General features: G+C 44.5%; 1 protein-coding gene across 9 annotated transcripts; it reads left to right on the plus strand.

The window, feature by feature from the left end:
* LOC308574664 (uncharacterized protein) lies at window positions 1-22,739 on the plus strand. 9 transcript variants are annotated; one of them, XR_014002526.1, is made up of 9 exons: window positions 1-572; window positions 1,587-1,665; window positions 2,138-2,175; window positions 2,324-2,440; window positions 2,648-2,727; window positions 2,882-2,959; window positions 4,364-4,518; window positions 7,430-7,915; window positions 8,467-10,967. XR_014002526.1 is itself a non-coding variant. In XM_081172780.1 (7 exons), exons 1-7 carry the CDS (start codon window positions 504-506, stop codon window positions 21,956-21,958), a joined length of 537 nt encoding a protein of 178 aa, XP_081028906.1. In that variant the 5' UTR covers window positions 1-503; the 3' UTR covers window positions 21,959-22,739. The 9 variants fall into 9 exon arrangements, 4 of the variants coding, with proteins under 4 accessions (XP_081028906.1, XP_081028907.1, XP_081028908.1 ...); XR_014002527.1 differs by having other exon boundaries at window positions 7,430-7,534; XR_014002529.1 differs by lacking the exon at window positions 8,467-10,967 and having other exon boundaries at window positions 7,430-7,534; window positions 7,809-8,424.
* The last annotated feature ends 1,390 nt before the right edge of the window (window positions 22,740-24,129 follow it).

Here is a 24,129-nt window from a genome sequence, read left to right on the forward strand (position 1 = left end):
ATAGAAATATAAATAAATAAAATAAAATTCGATATACGTTGCTCTTAATATGCACATTTTTTTGTATGCAGTTTCCCCTAACGTCCACATTCTTGCATACAATTTCCCCTAACACATTTTTGGGTTCGAGAACTGCATCACAAAATTTGGAGAAGAGTGAATTTCCAAGGATATCTATATTTTGGTGCCTGCATAGCTATGGATAGCAGAGAAGCCTGCTTCTTTATGCAACCTACTTAGGTTTCTACCAGCCTCTCCTTTGTCCTTCAAATACAGGAGAGGATAAACAGAAGTGCCCAGCCTGACCTTTTCTTACTCACTGCCATCTTCAATGCTCTCATCTCCGCTCCAGACTAAATTGTCCTAATCTTTTTTAAATCTGTCCTGTTATGGAAATCCCTCCATCCAGGAGACCTCTAATTGCTTTCATTGCCCTCATGCAGGTTACTCCCCTCCTTTCTTTTTATGGGGAAGGTGGTGATCGAAAGGTGTTTGAGACCTGAATGGGAACTCTGTTACAGATTGCTGAGAGACCAGACAACTCAAGGTTACAGGGGACAAGCAGGACACAGGTACAAGTCCATTCCATATCAATCAGGAGGATAGACATTTGAATGCTGATGCTAAAAGTGCTGTCTCTATAAAACTCAGAAATTCAGTTCTACATTAGATGCACCATTGGGCTATGTATAAGTTGCTTTTGGAGATGGCCATAGAGATAGCAGTCTTCAGGCTGTAACAGCTGGGAAGGGTCATTCCAAAGAGAAAAGGCCCCACCTGCAGATGTTGTCCAGGATTATCTATAAGGATGAGGATGGTGTTGCATGCAAAGCAGATTGTCTAATCCTGTACTATGGACACCTCTAGACTTGGGAGTCTTCTACTGCATTTAAAGGGACATTGGGATTGTCTCCCTTTGGAAAAGTGGCTGAAAGAAGAATGATCTGATATAAAAGCATGAACTCCAAAAGAGAAGATTCAGCAAAGCTGCAGACAGAACATCAGGTGCTTCAAAGTTCTGAAGAAACATCAGGAGGGGCAAGATTGGCCCAGGGTCAAGGTGGGTGGGTTGCCATGGTAACATTGACTTACCCTCCTTTGTGACATCTCTTGCTTCTCCCTTAAAAGCCACCAGCTACAGCTGTTCACTGTGGGTTAGTGAGGAGAGATCAGGAGAGATAGAGTTGTGGGTGCGGATGGCGGAAGGAGATTTTGTAGAGGCTTTGGATTTGGATTTTCTTATTTTGATTTTCTCATTTTGACTTTTATTTGATTTATTTGATTTCAATTGTTTACATTTAATTTTACTTGTTTTAATTTTTAATACAGTGCATGGCAGTAATCCAGTCTTGAAGCAACCAGGGCATGAACTATGGTAGCCAGGCTCTCTTGGTCCTTGGAATAGCAGGAGTTAGTACCTCCTTTCTCTGCAAGCCCTGAATGCTCTTGGCTGCCTCTTTGCAGCTGTTAGGAAGTCCTACAGTTCGTTCAATGGCAGAAAGATGGAAGCAATTGGTAGGGATGTGCCGGCAGGTCTCTATTAGGCTTAACGTATTTCTGTTCTGCATCATGTCTTCTATGCTCAGGCGACTGAGAATTTTCTGACACTAAAAAGGAGCAACAAAGTTGCCCCGCTCCAGCGCCAGGAACAGCCTGTGGCACCAGGTGAGCAAGTGCCCCCCAGCGCCATTTTTGGAAGGGAAGGAATAAGCTAGGGTGGCAGCTCAGGGTATAGGATTTGTGGGGGAGGGGAAGCTAGTAAAAAAAAAAATATCAAAAGAGCCAGACTGCTGGATCTGACCCAAGGCTCATCTGGTCTAGCATCTGGAAACCTCCCCCAGTGGCCAGCCAGTTTTGTGGGGTCTGCTGAAGACGCTATTGACTGAGAGGAAGAATTTCTAGTGGAAGCAAAAGGCAGAGGCAGCTGATAGGACAGGGCTGGGGGACAGTTGTCAACTAGAGGGCCACATTCTCTTGTGAGCCACATTCTGGCCAAGATTGGGCCCCAAGGCCTGGGGTTTGCCACCCCTGTCGTAAGAGTGTAGAAGCAGGGAAATCAAGGAGAAGATTCTTGAAATAATCTTGGCAGCTGCTAAGGGATGAACTAATCTGTCCCCATGTCCTTCTCTTGTTGCAGTTGTGCCACAGCTCTTCAAGGCTTTTCCAGAGCCTGAGGTTAGTACTGGGGGAAACAAAAGAGTAGGGACTGGATCCCTCAGACCCTCTGCCCACTGACTGTGGTCTTTGCCCCCAGTTCTGCAGTCTCTGAAGTGGAGAAGCCCTCACCTCACTATGAACTTTTGCTTGACTTTTGCCATTTCAGCCATTGGACCTTGAAAAGCTCTTCTTGGTCCAGATTATAGGGACTTGTATGGAGGCAGCACAGAGGGGCTTCAAAACCATTGAGCTGCCGAAACATCTGGCTGCTGAAGGAATTTTGGTGAGTGCAAAGTTGTGTAAGTTACCCTTACAGTGGGAGAACCAGGGATGGGATTTGGGGAACATATTGTGGGATTGCCTGAGAGAACCGTGTAGGCATAGGGCATGGAGTTTTCCATTCCTGCAGAAAGCAAAGCCTGGAGTTTGGGGTTGAAGCTGTCCTGATGCCCGCAGAGCAATCTGACTTTTCTCCTCTGCTCTCTTTCAGGATATCCTGGGGCACCTGAACCAGTTTGAGGACCGCCCTGGGATCCTTGCCTTGCCCCTTGAAGCCTTCTTCCAGTTGAGGTGAATTGTGTTTCTTTTAACGGGTGGGGGTTGAGGTGGTAAGGCAGGGCTCTGGGATAAGCTCAGTGTGGGGAATAGTGGTGGGAGGAGGGAGAATGGGACAAGGGACACTTGGAGGAGGCAGAGTCTAACACTCTCCCCTCCACCCCTCCAGCTTCATGAAGCTCACAGGACCATCCTGCATTCTGCCTTTCAGGCAGTTGCAGATGAAGACAATGAAGAGGACCAGGGGGTAAGTTGTTAGTCTTGAGTTCCCTTTATGTGGCTCTTCCTTTCTCCTTCACATATTAAAATGGTAAAGGTAAAGGACCCCTGACAGTTAAGTCCAGTCACAGACGACTCTGGGGTTGCAGCGCTTATCTCGCTTTACAGGCTGAGGAAGTCGGTGTTTGTCCACAGACAGTTTTTCCGGGTCATGTGGCCAGCATGACTAAGCTGCTTCTGGCACAACGGAACACCAAAACCAGAGCAAAGCACGGAAACGCTGTTTACCTTCCCGCCAGAGCGGTACCTATTTATCTACTTGCATTTTTTGGTGTGTTTTCGAACTGCTAGGTTGGCAGGAGCTGGGACCGAACAATGGGAGCTCACCCCATCGTAGGAATTCAAACCGCCGACCTTCTGATTGGCAAGCCCAAGAGGCTCAGTGGTCCAGACCACAGGGCCACCCACGTCCCACACATTACAAGCTCTCAAAATCTCTTCTTTTCCCCCTCCTCCCACTCCGAGGACCCGCTGGGATGAAAATGGGCATCACCCACAGGAGCTCAAGGGGCATCTCCAGCGCTTGCTGTGGGGCCTTCTTAGTGAGGCCCCGCATGATGGCAATCTGGTCCTGCTGCTGTTTTTTGCAGATCAGATGCAAAAAGAACACTAACAATTACATTCAAGTTTAAATGTATGCAAAATATGCACCATAACTATTCATGGCAGTGAAGTCACAGTTCATACCTACTGCTAGGAATGGACCCTTTATTTCTTAAACATTGAAGCTTTTGCCTTTTCCTTCTAATCTGTTTACATTCTTTTTTCTGCACTAGGCATGGGGAACATGTAGCAATCCAGATGTTGTGGGACTCCAACTCTCATCAGCCCCAGCCAGCATGTCCAATGATCAGGGATGATGGGAATTTGAGTCCAAAAGCATCTGGAGGTCCATATGTCCTTCACCCTTGCCCTATCTCCATATTTACATAGTGTTTTATGAATCTTATATAGTGGGCTCCAGTCTGTGAAACCTTATGCTTTGCTATTCCTCTTAGTTTTTAACTAGGAGCATAGGCAGCAGCTCTTAGGGATTTCAGATGGGGAACATTCCCAGCCCTACCTGGAGATGCTGGGGATTGAACCTGGGACCTTCTGAATGCAAAACAGATGTTTTCACGTGGAGTTTCAGTCCTTATTATAGAAGGCAGTTCATTATGCTTCGGTTAACTTTATTCCTTTCCAATAAAAACTTGTTTTTGTCTGCATTAAGTGTGGCAATGATATTATGTCAAATCTGGCATCGGAGGGTGGGGAGAGGTGCCTGCATTTTCTGGGTCACTTCCTGCTTTTCCAGTTGTGCGTTGCAACACTGAGTGGCAGCTTCCTTTCCAAACTTCCACTTATGTTGTTTATCTGCTTCTCCTTGGAGAAATTGTATTTCAGGCTGAAATTGGTCATGCTTGGATTCAACCAGAACTGATGTTCCATCTTTGAGAGAATCAAAAAGAAGAAGAGGAAATCCTCTGAGCTATATATTGGTTTGAAGACAAACTGTAAACTCAATGGAGATAGGAGAGCATGCAGGTGACTTGTGCAGCTGTATCATCCTGGAAAAAAAACTTAGCAAGTCAATGTCAGCAGGGTGACCCAACAAACATGGTAGAAGGGACAAGGAACAAACCAGGGCTTCCTGGGCTGCAGCTCAGAAATGCACAATTACTTAGGACTCATCCACACATCTCCTTGAACGGTGTCTAGAAAGCACAAGTCCAAGCAATTGCCCCACCACTTTCATCCAGAAAACCCACTCTTTAGACCAAAATTGGAACAAACAGCAGTCCATGGAAGATCCAATTGCCATTTGTTCTGATTCAGCTCTAAAACATGGGTTTCCCTAGGGGAAAATGGGGCAAACAGATGTTCTCCCATTATGCGTTACAGTGGGTTCTCCCACTATGCGTTACAAGTTTGCTCAAGGTAGAGTTGTTTCTGTACCATGGCTATACTTGCCATAGCAAGGGGGAGTTGCAACAAAATGTTGCAGCATACCCTTCTTCTTAGGAAGTGTATTTCTTATAGGAAGCAGAAGAAGGTGCCTTCTATTGAATCCATAGGTACCGGGTTCTGCCCCACTTTGTGGGTGCCCGGTGAAGGCCTGTGACATCACACAGGTGGTGCAAGTGTGATGTCAAATGGCAGGAGGAGGCCCGTTATGGCAGGAAGGCACAACAAGGCCTATTGCGGCTGCAGGAAGGCCCGATGGGCCCCATTGGGCCTTCCTGTGGTTGCAGCAGACCTCGTTAGGCCTTCCCACAGCCTTGTTGGGCCTTCCCGCAGCTGTGATGGGCTTCATTGGGCCTCCAGAAGATAAGGAGGCATGTGGTGGCTGAGGCGGAGCTAGGTGCTCTGGCACCCAGAGTGGTGTGCACCCGGGGGCGGTGCGAGCTTCCCGGGGGGTGCCGCACGTGGTGAGCGGCGGCCCAGGGGGGCAGCACAGCAATGTCAACCCCCTCAGAGAGGGCACCTGGGTCGGACCGCACCCACCTCACCCACCTTCCTCCGTCAGTGATTGGTGGTAGTGCACGGAGCCACTCCAGGGCCTCCTGGAGTTGGCTGCACCTCTCCTCAACTGGGCAGTGTGGCCGGCTGGGCTGGGAGCAGCGGGCTCCCTTGGGGGTGTGCTCGGCAGGAGCATATGCTCCCCTGCTGGGCCTGCTGACGTTGGGCACACCCCCCCCCTGCAGCATGCATGGCACCGCCACAAAAAATTGTGGGTGCCCTGTCCCTTCATGGGGAATGTGTTGTGGGGGTTGAAGCACCTGAAAGCCCCACACACTCGGCACCTATGACTGAATCAGACCACTGGTCCATCTAGATCCATACTGTTTACATAGAGATGCAGCGGCTTGCCATGTTCCCAAGCAGTATTCCCTTCCAGCCCTACCTGGCGATGCCAGGAAGTGAACCTGGAACCTTCTGCATTCAAGACAGATGCTCTAGCACTGAGCCCTTTCCCAGGGTTTTAGTGGGCCAATTTCTCCAAGCAGGGCATTCAATTCCCCCCTCTGCTTGGTTTTCATATTTTCCCCCCACACGATGCTGTTGGATGATAGGTCAATGGTCAGGCAGCATGGTGAGCTAGACAGAGTGCTAAATTTTCAGCAGCTAGGAACTAATACTTAAATCCATTGATGGGGCCTTCCAATGAGACTGCATGTTGGAAGACTAGTTGCTAGGAATCACAAATGGGGTAAGTGCTCCTGTGCCTTGCAGGCTTCCCATGGGTATCTGGTTGGCCACTGTGAGAACAGTATGCTGGATGGAATGGCAGTATTAGCCTGATCCATCAGGGCTCTTATTATATTCTTATTTGAACTGAGGAGACTCAAATTCCTGGCTGGATACAAAGCTCACAAAGCCACCGAATGCCTGTCACCATATCTCAACCTTAGTCCACCTCACAAGATGCAAGGGGAAAACCCATGTTTGCTGTACTGAGGTTGCCTGCAAATTTCTGAGCCTTTTTTTTAAAGGTCTGGATCACATTGGCCCTACCTGTGTGTTACCAGTCCACACCTTACATTTACCTGTGTGCAGAGAGGATGCTTAAAAGAGAGTATTTGACAGAACCAATTGAATCAGTCGAATGGATGGAGGGGGGAGGGGGCTGGTTTGCAGACGGCTCATAAAATACAAACACAAACAACCCCCCAATGCCTCTCAATTCTCAAATCCCAAAAGGTCTAATTAGCAGAGTCTGGAAGGAAGCAGGCTGCCTCACAAATGAGTTGACTGGATGCTACCGTTAACACCTTCCTTCCAAGAGCCAATAATAACCCAGCGACTCATCGAGCATATTGCCATTCCCCAGACTCCAAAAGATGTTGCTTGTCCCAAAAAGCTGTCATTCACCCCAATCTCCCCACTGCCCCTTTGGAAGCAGCTGCATATCTCCAGACCCATCTTGAGAAAGGCATCCCCTTCAGCCACCCAGGAGTCAGACTTGCAACTATTAACTTCCTCTGTATGCACATCTGGCTAATGGGCTACCATTTGTCATTATTATTATTATTATTGTTATTATTGCTAGCTCTATCATTACCTCTAAATCAAGGTCCCATCCAACTCTACAGTTCTATGAAAACATGTCCTGAAATGATGCACAAACCAAAATACGGCCATCCTTTGAAATTTGCATATATCGAAATTTTGAGAGGAAGCTCTGCAGCCAAAAAAAGTAGAAAAATACATATATTGGTGAAAAGGACATACAACAAAAATACAAAAATGCAATAAATGAGGGAGTGTTGCTTTGCAAAAGTGCATATATAAATATGTAGATGCACTCAAATGCTGGTGAATTTTCATGAAGACCTTGTTTTTTAATTGCCAATTTATGCAGAAATGAACTTAAGACTGGAAAAGGGGAAAATGGATAAAAACCAAAACTGAAATTTGTCCATTCCTAGACTCTGTCTTCCTTATTTTTCTACAGTTGCTGATCCATTTACTGCCCCTACCTATGAGGAAGGACCTTAGATTGGTGACAGAGTCTACCTTGCATGCAGAAGGTCCCAGGTTCAATCCCCAATGTCTCCAGGTAGGGATGGGGAAAGACTCCTGCCCATCTGCAGATTTGTGTCTTGATTCTGGAGTATGTGTGTAAATCATAAATGAATTGTGGGATGGGCAGCAGTCGCTTAATTCTGCAGGTTATTGAACAACAAAGCTGGAACTGCAAGAAGGATCCAGATCCAAATTAATTTATCCCGCTGTCTGTGCTTTTGTGTAATAGGAAAAAGGTATCAGCTGTCAATAATAGTACCCCCATGATAATTATTTGTATCCACTTTGTCCCAAACAGGTATTGCCAGTATGTGCAAGAAGAAAGAATTGTCAGCAATCAGTATTTATAAAATTGAAGAAGTGGTTTTTGTACTTCCCTAGCCAGGATGCGGATCAATCCCTTAATCCCTTCAGTGTAAGAATACGTTCAGTTATATTCCTCTTTACTTTCTTTAGATTTATTCATAATGATTCATTTACATTTACTAGTAATGGAGTTACAAAGAATGAACACAGTGGAAGCCAGAAAAATCTACATTAAACTAGTCCCCCCCCCCACATCCTTGGAGTATATAAACAGCACCAGCTTAGCTCCCCTTAGACCTTATTATAAAATAAACAGAACTATATCCAACCTACAACATGCTTCTCTACATTTGCCTCCTGCACCACTTTGTCATTTCCTCCAAACCAAATAATCAGCAGATTCTGCAATTTATCCCAGATAATGCACTTTCAGCTTGCGAAATCAAGGCAACCGATGAAGATCTCAGATATGGATGCACCATAATTTTAACGACGATAACCCCAGGGTGCTGTGAATCCACCAGTGACCTTTGGGTGGTGTTCATGTTGCTTCTCTTCTGGCAAATGTGCTGCCCGACTCTGCCCAAAGTTAAATAAATCCCCACCTTTGCTTCAAAATCATTTATAGCATGTGTTTGTCCCAACTGCTTCCCCTGGCAGAATACTCTACAATCCAATGACGTCTGGAAGGACAAGCATATCCTATTATCTAGTCAAAGCCTCCTGGCACTTCAACAGAAAGGTATATCAACTCACAGCATATTTCCTGCAGCACAGACAAATGAATTCTTCCAAAGGAGCTTCAAATCAATTTGGGTACCAAAGGGACTGTGTCAACCATCTTTTTCATATGTGTCTCGCAGCCATCGGAGATGGCACGTGCCCAGAAGCCGGCTATTGTTTGCACATGCAGGTGTATTCATGTTGCCTATTTATTTATTTCAAAGCATGTCTAAACTGCTTCATATTTAAAACCTCTAAGAAGCATGCAAAAATACAGCATAAAAGCAACAATATAATAGCACAAAAACAGAAAAACCACTTTGAGATTTTTTTTGTTTTTTGTTTAGAAACACATACTTCTTAGAGATTTATTGACTGTGTGTGGTACTGTATATCAGTCTTTGTATATCTGCTCCTGCCAACCTAGCAGTTCGAAAGCACATCAAGTGCAAGTAGATAAATAGGTACCACTCCGGTGGGAAGGTAAACAGTGTTTCCGTGCGCTGCTCTGGTTTCGCCAGAAGTGGCTTAGTCATGCTGGTCACATGACCCGGAAAAACTGTGTGTGGACAAAACGCCGGCTCCCTCGGCCAGTAAAGTGAGATGAGCGCCACAACCCCAGAGTCGTTTGCGACTGGACTTCATTGTCAGGGGTCCTTTACCTTTAGGCTCTCAACACAGAATACAATTAACAAAGTACAATTATAGCGGGTGGGTTTTCTGGGCCCTACCAGCTAACATGTTCCAGGTTCCAGGCTCTTCACTCCAAAGACAGGGGGATGAAGGACCCAAAAGATGCCTGGCATATGTTGGCATCTGTCTGTCTTGAGAGGCAAGGGGGTGAACCTCTGGGAGTGAAGTCAAACTGTTGCATTAGCAGCAACAGCATGACCTCCTCAGGGTGCAAGCCTGGGCAGTGTGTTTGTAGGTCCTCAGCTGCCCATACAATAAAAACTCCGCTCTCAGCCTCGCTAAAGTGGTCCAAGGGAAAACAGAGCAACACATTTGGCACCAGCTTGGCTGCAGGAGTTGCTGGAAGGAGGCTGTTACTGCCTCCTGTCAGAGTGAGTTCTGTAGCTTAACTCTGCATTGTGTGAAGAAACGCTTTATTTTGTCTGGCCTGAATCTTTCAACATTCAGCTTCAGTTCTAGACTTATGAGAGATGCAGAAAAAACATTTCTCTATCTATTTATCTTAACCCACCTTTTGGACATGATCCTATCCCTTTTCTACTGGGGCAAAATCAACCCAGCCAGATGGGTGGGGTATACATAACAAAATCAATATTACGTTTATGAAAGACTGCAAGGATTAAGAGCTCCTTGTAGATGCAAATGCTCCAATTGCCTCGTTCCTTGTTCACAGGGGAGTGTATCTGCAGCCCCATAATGCCTAATAGATGAATAGAATAGATGTTCCAGGTCCTCTCGGTTGATTTTTATTGAGCTGATGTGTATGAAATTACCTAGTCATGGGGAAAAGAGATTGCTCTTCCCCACCCTCTCCCCTGGGGCCCTTCTGAGATGTAATACCACACTCCATATATTGAAAAACCATTGTAATTTGATCAAAACTGTCGTCTCCATCCCATAATTTCCTCCCACCTAAACTAACCACAGTGGAACAACAACAACAAAATCTCAGCATCTTAAATTTGATCTGCATGGATGTGTTGGAATTGAATGTTGAAATATGAAAGGGGGAGAAAGTGTCTCACTGACTGCTTAGAGGGAGCCAGCATTTTGGGGATTCTGTGTGCAAGACAGGCCCAGGACCATTTATTAAGCACTAGTCGACTGAACTGTCCTGGGGAACTGTCCATGTACATTTTGCAAAGCTGGACAAGCTTTCATAGGATCTGTCCACATATTCAATAATAACAGTTGCGGAGAAGCTTGAACAGATTATATTTATTGATAAACTTAGGACCAGAATACTGAGACCTGAGGGCATTCACACAAGAGATGGAAAAATGTCCCTTGGAGGCTTTTTCAAAATAAACAAATAAATAAACAAATTGCAAGCTGATGTGGAAATCTGAATTTGATATTGGGGAAAAAACTGAGAAACTTAAAAAAACAAACCCCTAAATGGACCCTTTTACCTACCCCATAGTGGCTTTCAAAAGAGCCCATTTGTTTTGAAATCCTGGAGAGGGCTCAGGCACACACACACACACACACAGAGAGAGAGAGAGAGAGAGAGAGAGAGAGAGAGAGAGAGAGAGAGAGTGGCGCTATGGGTTAAACCACAGAGCCTAGGGCTTGCTGATCAGAAGGTCAGCGGTTCGAATCCCCATGACAGGGTGAGCTCCTGTTGCTTGGTCCCTGCTCCTGCCAACCTAGCATGTCGAAAGCATGTCAAAGTGTAAGTAGATAAATAGGTACCACTCCAGTGGGAAGGTAAACAGCGTTCCTTACGCTGCTCTGGTTCGCCAGAAGTGGCTTAGTCATGCTGGCCACATGACCTGGAAGCTGTACGCCGGCTCTCTCGGCAAATAAAGCGAGATGAGCGTCACAACCCCAGAGTCGGCCACGACTGGATCTAATGGTCAGGGAGGGGTCCCTTTACCTTTACCTTACTGATCTTGCGGCCTGAGGCAAGTGGCTCAGCTTGGCTCATGACAAAGCTGGCCCTGACATTCTGTCACAATACTCTTCATGGAAAACAATCCCAGAAACTCAAGGGGGGAAAACAAAAGTGTTTTGCAGCCAGTCAGAACCAGCCCAGAAAGTGAGAGGAGAGAAGCCGGCTGGAGATGCGAGAACAGTTCCCTCACCTAAAACAAAGAAAATTGATGTAAACAGAATAAATAAATAAATGATGCATTTGTTTACAGTCCCATTAATTGACAGAACAGCTGCCATCCTGTGCAGGGCAGTCTCATTAAAGTCAGCAGACATAAGATCAATGTTTTTCTTTCCTTTTCCTGAGGAAGATTCTGATGACTATTAATGGGAGGAGGGCTTATTTTGCAAGCTCATCTGCTTCCCTTTTCTCCTTGCCTCTTAACATGCAACCAAAGGAACATAAAGGGACGTTCACCAAATTCCCAGGGGACTTAAGATCAAATGGGCCAGGCGAATGGAAATCTTGCCAAATACTTTTAAAGACGGCAGCTTCCTGTTTTCTTCCAATCACCTTCTAAACAAGCTGATATCGAAAGAGCCAGCTAAAATGAGAAGAGGCCTTTGGTAATAAACATAGTTCAAGTGGTTGGCTCCTGTGGGAAAATCAGAAAGAGGGGCTGGAAACCCTCTTCCCCTCTTCCTTGTCGAAATGGTATAGATTGCAAAGATCTATCCTTTTACTGCTGAAAAAAATGCTCGCCTCCAATTTCCTTCTGCAAAATGTGATGTCAAATACTTTCCAGATATTCTAGGGGTATTTGCCTGATATTGTTTACAAATAGACTATCTGCCTAAGAATATAAGAACAGCCCTCTGAATGAGGTCAATGAGACAAAGGCCATGACAAGAGATAGTATCTCCAGCCTTTTCCAATTGCTGGAAACTGCTTGTTTTCCTGCTTATGGATTTCTCATAGGCATCCAGTTGGCCACTGTGAGAACAGGATGCTGGACTAGATGAGCCTTTCTCATGATATAGCATGTTGTTGTTGTTTAGTCGTTTAGTTGTGTCCGACTCTTTGTGACCCCATGGACCAGAGCACGCCAGGCACTCCTGTCTTCCACTGCCTCCTGCAGTTTGGTCAAACTCATGCTGGTAGCTTCGAGAACACTATCCAACCATCTCATCCTCTGTTGTCCCCTTCTCCTTGTGCCTTCAATCTTTCCCAACATCAGGGTCTTTTCCAGGGAGTCTTCTCTTCTCATGAGGTGGCCAAAGTATTGGAGCCTCAGCTTCACAATCTGTCCTTCCAGTGAGCACTCAGGGTTGATTTCCTTAAGAATGGATAGGTTTGATCTTCTTGCAGTCTATGGGACTCTCAAGAGTCTCCTCCAGCACCATAATTCAAAAACGATATAGCACAGCTACCCTTATTCTGCACAAATTTGACTAATCTCCCTTGAAAGCCATTCGAGTTGGTGGCCATTAGTGTAGTTTGTGGCGACAAATGCCATAGTTTAACCACATGCTACTATGTGAATTCTTTTCTCCATCCTAAATTTTTTATCGTTCAGTTTCACTGGAAGACTCCAAGTTCTAATATTAAGAAAGAGGGAGGAAAACCTCTCTCTATTCTCTTTCTTCACACCATGCATAATTTAATGTACTTCTACCATGTTTTCCACCTTACACAAGTTTTTTCTTACTATCCTAGAAAGGCTCAAATGTTGCAACAAATCCTGTAAAGCTTTAAAAGACAATTAGACAGATTCAGGAAAGTTTAGGATAAGTACAATAGCCAGTGCTTAAAAAAAACTGTTTAGGGGTATCCTCATTTTCCTACTTGTATTGAAATACTGCCCCTCAATGAGGCCAAACTTAGATTCACAAAATGTTTAGGGGTATGTGTCCCCCCAGAAAAAAAACCATTGACAATAACAATCTTTCACCTTTCTTCTTTTTTACACAATTGTATAACAATTGGGTTTTTTTCCATGTCTTATTTTACCTTGTGGATTTATTTTATATTGTGTACAAATATATTCTTTATTTTTCAATAAAGAATGTGTGTGTGTGTGTGTGTTCTATCTATCTATCTATCTATCTATCTATCTATCTATCTATCTATCTATCTATCTATCTATCTATCCAGTGCTTTTTTCGGGGGAGGATGCAGGGGTATGCATACCCCTAAGCATTTTGTGAATCTTTGTACTTTTGTCCATTTACTATATTCATTTCCCCCCGATTTGAACTATAAAATGGTGATTTTCTTGAGTCAAGATGAGAATACCCCTAAACATTTTTTAGAAAAAGCACTCTATCTATCTACCTGTATCTAGAGTGTGTGTGTGTGTGTGTTCATGAAATAGCAAGCTAGGCACAGTATAGTACCTGAGTGTTCATATATATACATTTACCTAAATGTACACCAGAGAAGGATGCACACACACACACACACACACACACACACACACAGAGGCCCAACCGGCACTATACATTTAAGGCATTATAATACCACTTTAAACAGCCATAAGCTCTCCCAAGTAATCCTGGGAACTGTATGTACTTTGTTAAGGGGGGTGAGAGGTGTTAGGAGATACACACCCCATTCCAGTCACCTATAAATACCAGTGGTCAATCTCTCTTCCCAGCACCCTTAACAAACTAAATTTCACAGGATTCTTTGGTTGAAGCCATTACTGTTTAAAGTGCTGTTTTAATATATAGCGCAGATGTGGCCTGATATTCTTAAGAAGATAAGCCTTTGGGAGGAACAGGTGCAACTTGAGTTTAAAGCGATTTATCCAGAATCAAAAAGTCTCCAGTTTTCTCCTGCTGAAACATTCTTCACTTTCCCAATCACAGACACAACAAAGCTTAAGTTCTGTGTGCATGCACAACCACACCACAGCCTTCTGCTACTACAATCAGAACATATTGTGAAAATTAAGCAAATATGCCTGTGTACATGAGATTGAGAGTGGCTGGGAACTGCCATGAGCTCACCTCAGCTGTTCAGGGGGTTGTGGACGGAGCCTCTGTTGTTAAAATGGCTAATTATGCATTAAGAATTGCAAAATAATTCTCAAGACATGTTCATCTGCATGATAATTAAATTGTCCAGATTCATTTCAATGTTGTTTTTGGACTGCCTTTATTTTTTACTAGATAGAGAGACAGGGAAAAGGATAGAGGGATGTACAGAGTGGGGTTATTTTGGAGTGTGTTTTTAAACCAAGGTATAGAGTACAGTGGTACCTCGGGTTAAGAACTTAATTCGTTCTGGAGGTCCATTCTTAACCTGAAACTGTTCTTAACCTGAAGCACCACTTTAGCTAATGGGGCCTCCCGCTGCTGCCGCGCTGCCAGAGCACGATTTCTGTTCCCATCCTGAAGCAAAGTTCTTAACCCGAGGTACTATTTCTGGGTTAGCGGAGTCTGTAGCCTGAAGCGTATGTAACCTGAAGTGTATGTAACCCAAGGTACCACTGTACTTGATTTCACCATATTTACTCCCATTACAGAAATCTGACATTTTGACCCAGGGATTTTTGGTGTGTGTGTGTGTGTGTGTGGAACGGAAGAGAGGATGGAGGAAAAAAGTTGGAGTTGACTTGTGAAAGAGGACAGTGTCCCAACTGCCATAAAGAAAGGAGGGCCTAATAGCTAGGGGCGGAGGAAGGGGGGTGCTGCGGGGGCGGTTCGCCCCAGGTGTCACCACTGAGGGGGGTGACAAAATGCTGGGCGGCACTCACAGCGGGGCCTGCAGTGCACCGAGCCACGCGTCTCTCCTGGGAGTGACGTGGTGGCTTAGGTGCCCGCAGACTCCGCCCTGCCCCAGATGGTCCACCCGCCGCCTCCCCCTTAGCTGTAGGGCAGCTGAGTGGGAGGAGGCTGGCAGACTCCTTGGAGGCCCCATGGAGTGTCCTGCTCTGGCTCACCCCGCCCTGCAGTTGGCTGGCCCTGCCCCCATGGGTGGCTGGCCCTGCCCCTAGGCGCAGGGCACACACGCCGCCCCAGGTGCCCGATTGGCTTGCTCCGCTGTTGCTAATAGCCATGCTGTCTCCCCCCTTTGAGTGTTTGCTTAATCGGTGATGATGGAAGTTGGAGCCCAACAACACCTGTAGGGTACCACCTTATCTGCCCCTGATGTAGAATCATTACCAGGGCACCGTGTAGGGGGGGGGGAATTGTGTCTTCCATGGGCTGCCCATAGTGCTTCAGTAATGAGATCACATAGTGATGCTCTCAAGAGTTTTAGTGGCTCTGTTTCTCAAGCACCTCAGAAGTTGTGCTGAGCACCCTGTGTCTGAGTCTTACTTTCATTATAAAAGCTCTATCAGACAGTAGTCAGTGCTGCTTGGGGATGCTAAGAAACCAAAACATATTGAGATTTATAAATGGGAAAAAAACCCCAAGTTTTTTATTTCTTAATTTCCCTTCTAATGCTATTAAGGAAACTGCAATGCACAATCCTGCCAGTGCAGTTTGGAAAGGTTCAGCCTGCCATCTTAATTCAACATGGAATCCAACGGTATCCAAACATAAACCAAAACCTGCCTGATTTTGGAAATTGCCATGCTAAATCTGATGATGATCCTTAAGACGTGTTTGAATGCATATGGAGCAGACAGACATCTTTCCAAAATTTATAGAAGAGAGAGAAGGGGGGAAAACAGTCCCTCAAACCAGTTCACACAAGGGTCAGTAACTGAGGTGGGCATCCTCATCCAATCTTACATAATTTTCCTGTCCCTCCTATTCACCCAAATGCCCTAGAATTCCCACCCCTTCCATTCTCTACAAAGCTCTGACACAATACAAGTGGGCAGGGAAGGTTCTTACAGAGTCGAGATAACAATGGGTTTGCCCTCTGAACCTCATGGCATTGTATTTAATCCGTATTGGAATAGCTCTCCACAAAGTACTGGGTCCTTGTTCAGCTGAGGCAGAGCAAGGATAATAAATCTGGACAATTTAATTTGTATGCAGATGAAGGTGTCATGAGGGTTACTTCTGTAGTGCTTAATGAGTAATTAGCAGATTGAATGGGAAAGACACACCTCTGTAACCTTCTCTGTGACTCAGGCAAGGATTCAGCACATACCAGTCATTCCCAATTCCAAACAACCTGCCCATTGCTGCCACTGGCCCTCCCCTAAAAGACAATTTGTATTCGTCACTTGCTTTGGCTTCGATGTCTTATCAGTCGTAATCTCCTCTTCACTCCATCTTGCTCTGAGCAGCATTTCATTAGCCTGTTGTCATGCAGGGTGTGGACAGGGGCAGCCTGTCCCATTTTAGTGCCTGAGGCAAGCCAGGAAGTTGCCGCTCCCCTCACAGAAGCCTCACTTATTGAGGTTGTGTGGCAGCGGCTTCCAGTAAGTTCTATTGGGGTGCCCATGGAGGTGCCACCCCATGGGATTCTAGCATCCAAGGTGGCTGCTTCAGTCTATCTAATGGGCTGACTGGCCCTGGGTGGGGAGATACCCTGAGTCAAAGCCTTTCTCTTATTGTCACAGCTAAAAGCAGGTAAAAAAAAAATGAAAGCATCAGCATTGGGGCATGTCCCAGTCACTTGGGCATTTTCATTTTTAAAAAGTTTCACTAATTATATGCAAAGTTGCCATAAAACACTCAGAAAGACTCAGAGTTATGGAAGAAAGCTTCTATTTATGAAAATATAACAACAGCGAGGAACTGCAAAATAAGTAATGCAAATTAACAAAATCAAAATGTAGACTGGGCTGGGAAGGTACTTGATACAGAAGGCATTCTGTATTAGGGCATGTTTATAGGTATTGCCAAAGCAGAGACATCGCCTTGCCGACAAAGGTCCATATAGTTAAAGCTATGGTTTTCCCGGTAGTGATGTATGGAAGTGAGAGCTGGACCATAAAGAAGGCTGATTGCTGAAGAATTGATGCTTTTGAATTATGGTGCTGGAGGAGACTCTTGAGAGTCCCATGGACTGCAAGAAGATCAAACCTATCCATCCTGAAGGAAATCAGCCCTGAGTGCTCACTGGAAGGACAGATCCTGAAGCTGAGGCTCCAATACTTTGGCCACCTCATGAGAAGAGAAGACTCCCTGGAAAAGACCCTGATGTTGGGAAAGATTGAGGGCACAAGGAGAAGGGGATGACAGAGGACGAGATGGTTGGATACTGTTCTCAAAGCTACCAGCACGAGTTTGACCAAACTGTGGGAGGCAGTGGAAGACAGAAGAGCCTGGCGTGCTCTGGTCCATGGGGTCACGAAGTGTCAGACACGACTAAATGACTAAACAACAAAATGGCCCCGAATACAAGGATCGAGCTGAAAACTTCATTGCAAAATTTGGAGAAGTGCAAACTCCGAAGAACTGAATTTTGATCTGCACATCAAGAGGCAAGGAATGGTTCAGTCCCAGGGCAGGCCATGTTGAAATTTAAGATGAATGAATTCAGGGGTGTTGGGTTGCTCAAAGCACTCTTTCTCCATACAGCTTGGAGCAGTTTCCCTCTAATCCTCCAATGCTGTGGTTTTGTTTGTATTGATTTATGGCATTTTACTGTATTCTGCTTTAGCATGTGGTTCACCATCTGGGGGGCCTCCGGGCTGAAAAGTGGTATATAAATCATCCTCATCTTCCCTACTTATACCATATAGAGATACTCCCTGCTACGCAGCATGGATGTATTGGAATTGTCTGGAATGAGGAACTGAGGTTGACTTGAAGAGGGTTTTTTTTCCTTCTTCACTCTCCCAACACATCAAATGAGCTAGAGATGTGAGGGTATTTCCTTTCCCCTCCAGCATATGGCTGCATGCATTGCACATTTAGATATTTTGACTGAGCACTCAAAAATTGCATGAAAGACAAAATTTGCATGAAAGACAAAGGGCTCATCGGATACAGTTTGTGTCACTTCAAGCCAACTGTGGCTGTGCCAGCCAGGCTGATATAAAGGTAACCCTTTGTAAGGAGATTCTGTATGGGAGGAAATGTAAATTGTGTCTGTTGTTATTATTACTATCTCTCTTGTGAGTTTTATTTATTTGCTTTTCCTTGATTTATGGACCACACAAATCTGCTCATACTCCAGACTCAGGGAATTGGCCAATTATTTAACATGACAAACTAAATATGGTTTAATCAGCTCCCTGCATCTATCACACAGATGCTCATAACTATTCATACACCTCATTCATCACTGGATCTCGTAGCCAAGCTACGCAATCTGCAGGCTTCTGTGATGCATCTGTTGCTGGACTATCACCTGAGATGGCAAGTGTGGTTATCAATGTTTTGAATGATCTTCCTTAAAGAAAGCTACTGCACATGGCTAGGCTAAATCTTGTCACCCTGACAGGGCAATTCTGTTACTATTTAAAAAAAATAATGGGAAAGAAGTCAAACATTTTATTTCCCCCTCCTTGGATGAAATGCCATATTCCAGGAATGGCTACAACACACTGATCTTCTGCTTCCTTATTTCAGGTCTGCCTTCTTCCATATATCTTGTTGTTGTTGTTCCATCTTTTCTGCTACAAAGACATCCTAAAATTCTTAAAGAACCAATACAATTAAATGGCAAAACAACATTTAATATCATGAAATAGCAGCAATAAGATGACAAAGTTAACATCAGAGCAAACTTTAAAAGCAGCAGGTCCCTAGTCATTAAAAGTGCACATTGAAGAATGAACAGGGAAGAAGCCTGGTAGATCTTTATAGGGAAAGCATTTGAGAGTTTTGGTGTCACCAGTGAAAAGGCCAAATTTCTGCTACTTGTCTTTCTAACCTCACAAGATAATGGGACAGAGCAAGGCCTCTGAAACCAGTATTACAATATGAACAGTCACGTGGGAGAATGCAGTTCTTGAAGTACTTTGATCCTAGACCATTATGAGCTTTCAAGGTTAATGCTAGCACTTTCTGAAATGAGCTGAGAAAGAGATAACTTGTGTAGCTAGGAAAGATTAGAGTGATATCTTCCAATTGTTGGACCTAGGACAACAATCTGATGGCAGCATTTATATCTAAACCCGTCAAAATCCTCTTCAAACACAGAACAGAAGGGTGTCTGCATTGGCCTCTGTGATGGCATAGACTGTAGCCTGTACTGTGTGAGGGAAGGAAACCAGCAAACCAACAAAACCAGCTCCACTATCCCACACTAACTCTTCAAATTTCTGACTTCACAAGCTGCTGCTGTGTTTAATTCTGCAGCTAACTACCCTATTTTCCAACTCAGCTTATATACAGTATTTTTACTCCCCTTCTCAGACAGAAATAAAATAGATTGCTATTTCCCCTAGCTGAACTATTGACCCTCCTGTACAGACCTTCCTGTGCAAAATGTCCCCTTAACACTTTTGACCTTCCTTTTGACCTTCCCGTGCAAGACAGCCATTAAACAAAAAAACCCAGCAATTTTACAATCTAACTTTTACAGCCCCAAACTAAACACAAATTGGTGGAGAGTCTTATTCTTTCCCTGGCCATATGATTGGTGGGCATGTGGTGCTTCTGGACTGGCTAGGTCAATCCTAGGATCCTCTCCTGGTCATAAACAGAACAGGAGCTGCTGTTTGAATTCTAGGCTCAAACTCCAAGTTCATATGCCTGAAATTTACTGCAGGGACCTGGAGCCAAAAATACATGTTCCCATAATATTCTGTGGCTATAATTACATTTGCATTTTTCTCCCATATAATGAGAAAAAAATGGGCATGCACACATATTTTTAAGAAAAGAGAGTGAAAGCCATCTTAATAACTGGATCTAAATCTGTCCAGATCACGCAAAAGGGAAATGAAGGATCTATAAAAGAGCTTTTGTTCTAATATTATCTGGTAAACTGATAGCAAGATGATAGTCTTGCTACAAACAACAATTTAGATTTGAAGGTGGTATATACCTGAAAGCTCTGAGCTGCGAGGTCTGCAGAGTGCTGCTCAGCCATTTTCTGCCTTTGATCAAAATCCCTTTCATCTGAAGGTCTCTGAGCCCTTTAGTTAAGCATCACAGCTCTTCCTCTTAGTGAGAGGGAGAAGAAAACACTCACCCTGTTTCATTGATGGGCAAACTGGTAGGTGGATGCAGATGGTGATTTGCCAAATAGCAATTTATTATGTGGTTCATTAGGGCAAATGGGGAGCTGGCCCAACAACCTAAGACTGCCTTCAGCCAGCTCCCACCTGCCTTCTTCTGTACAACTCGATTAGGGGTTGGCCCTGGCTGTCAGCTTCTTCTTCCTTAATCTTACTGAAATCAGCAGAGAGAAGGATGGGGACAAAACCAGGGTTTGTTGGCTCCACTCAACATTGCCCTTTCTCCAACCTGTCATGGACTCTGGTGCTACCTGCTGTTGGCCTCCTTGCCTTCTGCCTTTCCAGTCCCGGTGTGGCCTAGCCACCACTGGTTGTACATGTAATGGCTTGGAAAGTGGGTTGTCGGAGCTCACAGAAATACTATGAGCTCAGACAATCTTGGGCTCTGCAGGTGAGCTCAGTTGCCTGTATCACACTGCCAAGTGGCTTTTAATTTTTACTTTTTATTTTTTAAAAAAAACACATGGCAGGTGCAGCTGCATGGCAAACTATGTGTCAAAACAGTAATCTGTGCAGGCTCCATGTACTATTCTGCCAAGTGTTGATTTTTTAAAATAAGACATCTGCCTAAAGAGTTTTACCATACATCCAGGGCAAATGTGTGCAAAAATGATTACCTGTATGGGTTCTCTATCACCCTTCCAAGCAAGAAGGGACATTTTCCCACACTTTGGGGGCAGTAAATGTGTAGTGAAATAGTCATCAGCATCCACCAGAGTGGCCTAGCAATTGCAGTTGTGACTAGGGATGCAAGAAAATTCTGATGGAAACAATGTTTGTTTATTCATCCCATGACAAGAACAGAAATCAATCCAGTAAATATGATTAGTATTTGCTGTTGTTGTTGCTTTCGGTCCACAAACAACACATAATAATTATGTTTTTCTCCATTTGCATTGCATTTCCTTTGCATTGAAATTAATGCGGTGGAATAATGTGATGGCAATGTGATATACGTAATTAATTACATAATTAATTTATGTAATTCATTGCATAAATTGTGCAAGTTATGTGATTTCACAGGGGACAGTTAGATGAATGGCAGAGGTTTTTTGGCAGAAGATGAACTGCAGTGGAGCAGAAACAGTGCTGCATGTGATGAATACAGGGCAGAGAATAAAACGACTTTCCTTGTTCTGACCCCTATTCTTTCTTTTCAATAGACCTAACAGAGTCACAGTTTATATTAGGGCATGGAAACCTGATGTCCTCCAGACTTTGTTGGACTCCCTATTTCATCAGCCCCAGCCAGCATGGCCAATAGGGCTTGTGAGATTTGTAGTCCAGCAGTAAAGTAAAGTAAAGTAAATCTGGAGGACCAAGGTTTCCCCAGTCCTGGTGTATGTTCTGTGAAACCTTGAACCTCAGCTGCTTCTAGGTCTAAGCTAGGGATGGAGGCCTTGTTCCTGTCCTCCAGATGTTGATGAACTCCAATGTCCGTCAACCCTAGCCAGCATGGTCAATGTTCAGGGATTATGGGAGTTGTAGTTCAACATCTGGAGGGTCACAGATTCCCCATCCCTGGCCTAGCTATCAAAAGGCACAAAATGGATTGTGGAGAAACATCTCTCTCTGTGTCTCTCTCTGTTTATTTTGTTCCTTCATGCCATCATTTTGCTCTGCTGACTCAAATCAATGCTGCCAAATTCCCATGCCACTTCTTCACCTTATATCCCAACAGGACAAATGACTTGTTTGATCTGAACAGCAACCAGCTTTGTAAGGGAGAGGGAAAGCGCCGTTGTCAAGAGTGCTAGTGATGTCATGGGTTTCTAAGCAACAGCCATTTAGCTCTGCATAACATTCTGGGTGAGAAGGCAGATTAAAATCTGTGGCTAGACATCCATTTTGCCGAGCAAGAAAGAAGAAGTTTGGCTGTTGTTGCTCTGCTGAGTCAGGAACATACTCTCTTTCCTCCGCTACCCTGCCTCATTCCTCTTCACAGCTCATGAAGCAGTTGCTGTAGAAATTCACCATAGTCTTTGTATTTGGAATCTGTTTGGATCTCACTGGAATGCTAGAAAATAAAAAAAATTGTGGGGCCAAAAAACCCTGCACTGAATACAGTCTGCTATGAATGTGGCCTGTTTGGGCAATGTGACAGGTCTTGTGCAACTAGTTCCTTGTGATACTTTAATTTTATCCTGGTCTCAGCACAGACCTTTCATGAGTGCAATTGTTGTGAGTGCAGTTCCTGCATGACTTTGAAAAACAGAGCTGGTGATAACTGTGGTAATGCACTCACATGTAATGCTAAGGTTCAGTGGGAATGCTCTAAAGTGTAGCGTCCCAGAGAGAAGATCGCTAGCTTGTTCTTAGCTATAGTTTGTGCTTAAGGAGAAGAGGGTTTACCTGTGAGTCCAGGTTCAGATAGCATGCTAAGCCAGCCTTTGCCATACTGGTATGCTTCAGATGTCAACTGATAGGAGTTGGAGTCCAAAACTTTTGGAGAACACCAGATCTGTGAGGGCTGCACCAAGACAACCCTTGGTTTAGATGTTGTCCCACACTGAAATAAAAGGATTGAGGTGGGTCAAAGCAGATGTGAGCTCTTCTCCATGAGCCAGCCCATTCATGTGATCCTGGTAAACCATAGTTTGACTCAGCCCAGTCTAACAATGACATATAAACACAGCCAGTGTGTCTATGTTCCGAGTGAGGTAGGTGGGTGAGAAAACAAGTATCCCAAGAGCAGTAGATGGATGTGTATATTTGTTAAATCCACAAAATGTGCTATGGCCTGACATTTCTAGGGATAGATTTTCTCTGGGCACCATTCCTGAAAAATATGATAATATAAACTAATGGAAGGAAGGCACATATAATCACATATACTGAATCAGATCATTGGTCCGTTCAGCTCGGTATTGTCTCTACGCTGACTACAAGTAGCTCTCTGGGGTTTGGAGTCGGGACACTGTCAGCAGAATCAGAATGGGCTGGGGATTGAACATGGGACAACTCTGAGCTACAGGCTTGATGAAGGGAGTTGAAAAGATACTGGAGGCCCTGTTCCTGGTGACCATCAACTTGATCATTTCTAATAGCAGGTCAGAAAGTGAAGCCTTGTAGGCAGATCTTAAGGCAGCGGCCGGTTCATAAGGCCATAAGAGGTCCTTCAAATAACTGAGTCCCAAATATTTTAGGGCTTTAGTTGGGAGGTAGAGAATGATGAAAGTGAGAACCAGTTATCTACTGTGACAATAAGTCACCCAAGTGTTTGCTGCTTTCCAGTTGACTCAATATATTGTTGGCAGTGCCTTCAGTGATCTCCATTACACATACAGCTCTGTAATGCCTTACCTGCAGGCATTGTTAGGTGAGTACTGATAAAACAAAAGGAATCCAGGTTTATTTTACTACTGCTCCAAGTTTACTTCAAAGCCTTGGCATGGGATATTTGTGCTGCCCTAGTAATCTGCACTCCCCAGTGCCTGTGTTCATATTACAACATGTTTCCCCCCACAATAGTTATCATCTGGAAGTCAGGATCCAAGACCCCTCCAAGAAACTGAATTGTGGCTTAAATTGATAGCTCCTAGAGCTCTGCGTCAAGACAATGCCAGGGAGGAGAAAATAAACAATCAGAAAACCCCAATATCAGCATGCCAGCCATGTGCATGAGACCTCTGCACTGCTGGAACCTTTGCACTCATCAGGCAGGTGTAGAAAAGGGCCATTTTCAATGCAGGGGGGCTCTGCTTTGTTTTCTTCCCAGAGCTCTCATTTTCAAGCCAGAGACCATTTTGCTGCCTAAACAAACATGCTAAAAGAAAGCCTCTCTTGAAGGAGAACACTCACGGTGAAAGCAGTCACTGCCTTCCCAAAACCTTGCAAAATAAGAAGTTTGGAAGAAAGTCTGGATTGAGTTTTCTGAAAGTCACTGCAGGCACAGGAACTAATTTTGGACACCTGGTTGTGACCTGCA

Source organism: Podarcis bocagei (genome assembly GCF_964188305.1).
Source record: "Podarcis bocagei genome assembly, chromosome: 15".
Classification (NCBI taxonomy): Eukaryota; Metazoa; Chordata; class Lepidosauria; order Squamata; family Lacertidae; genus Podarcis; species Podarcis bocagei.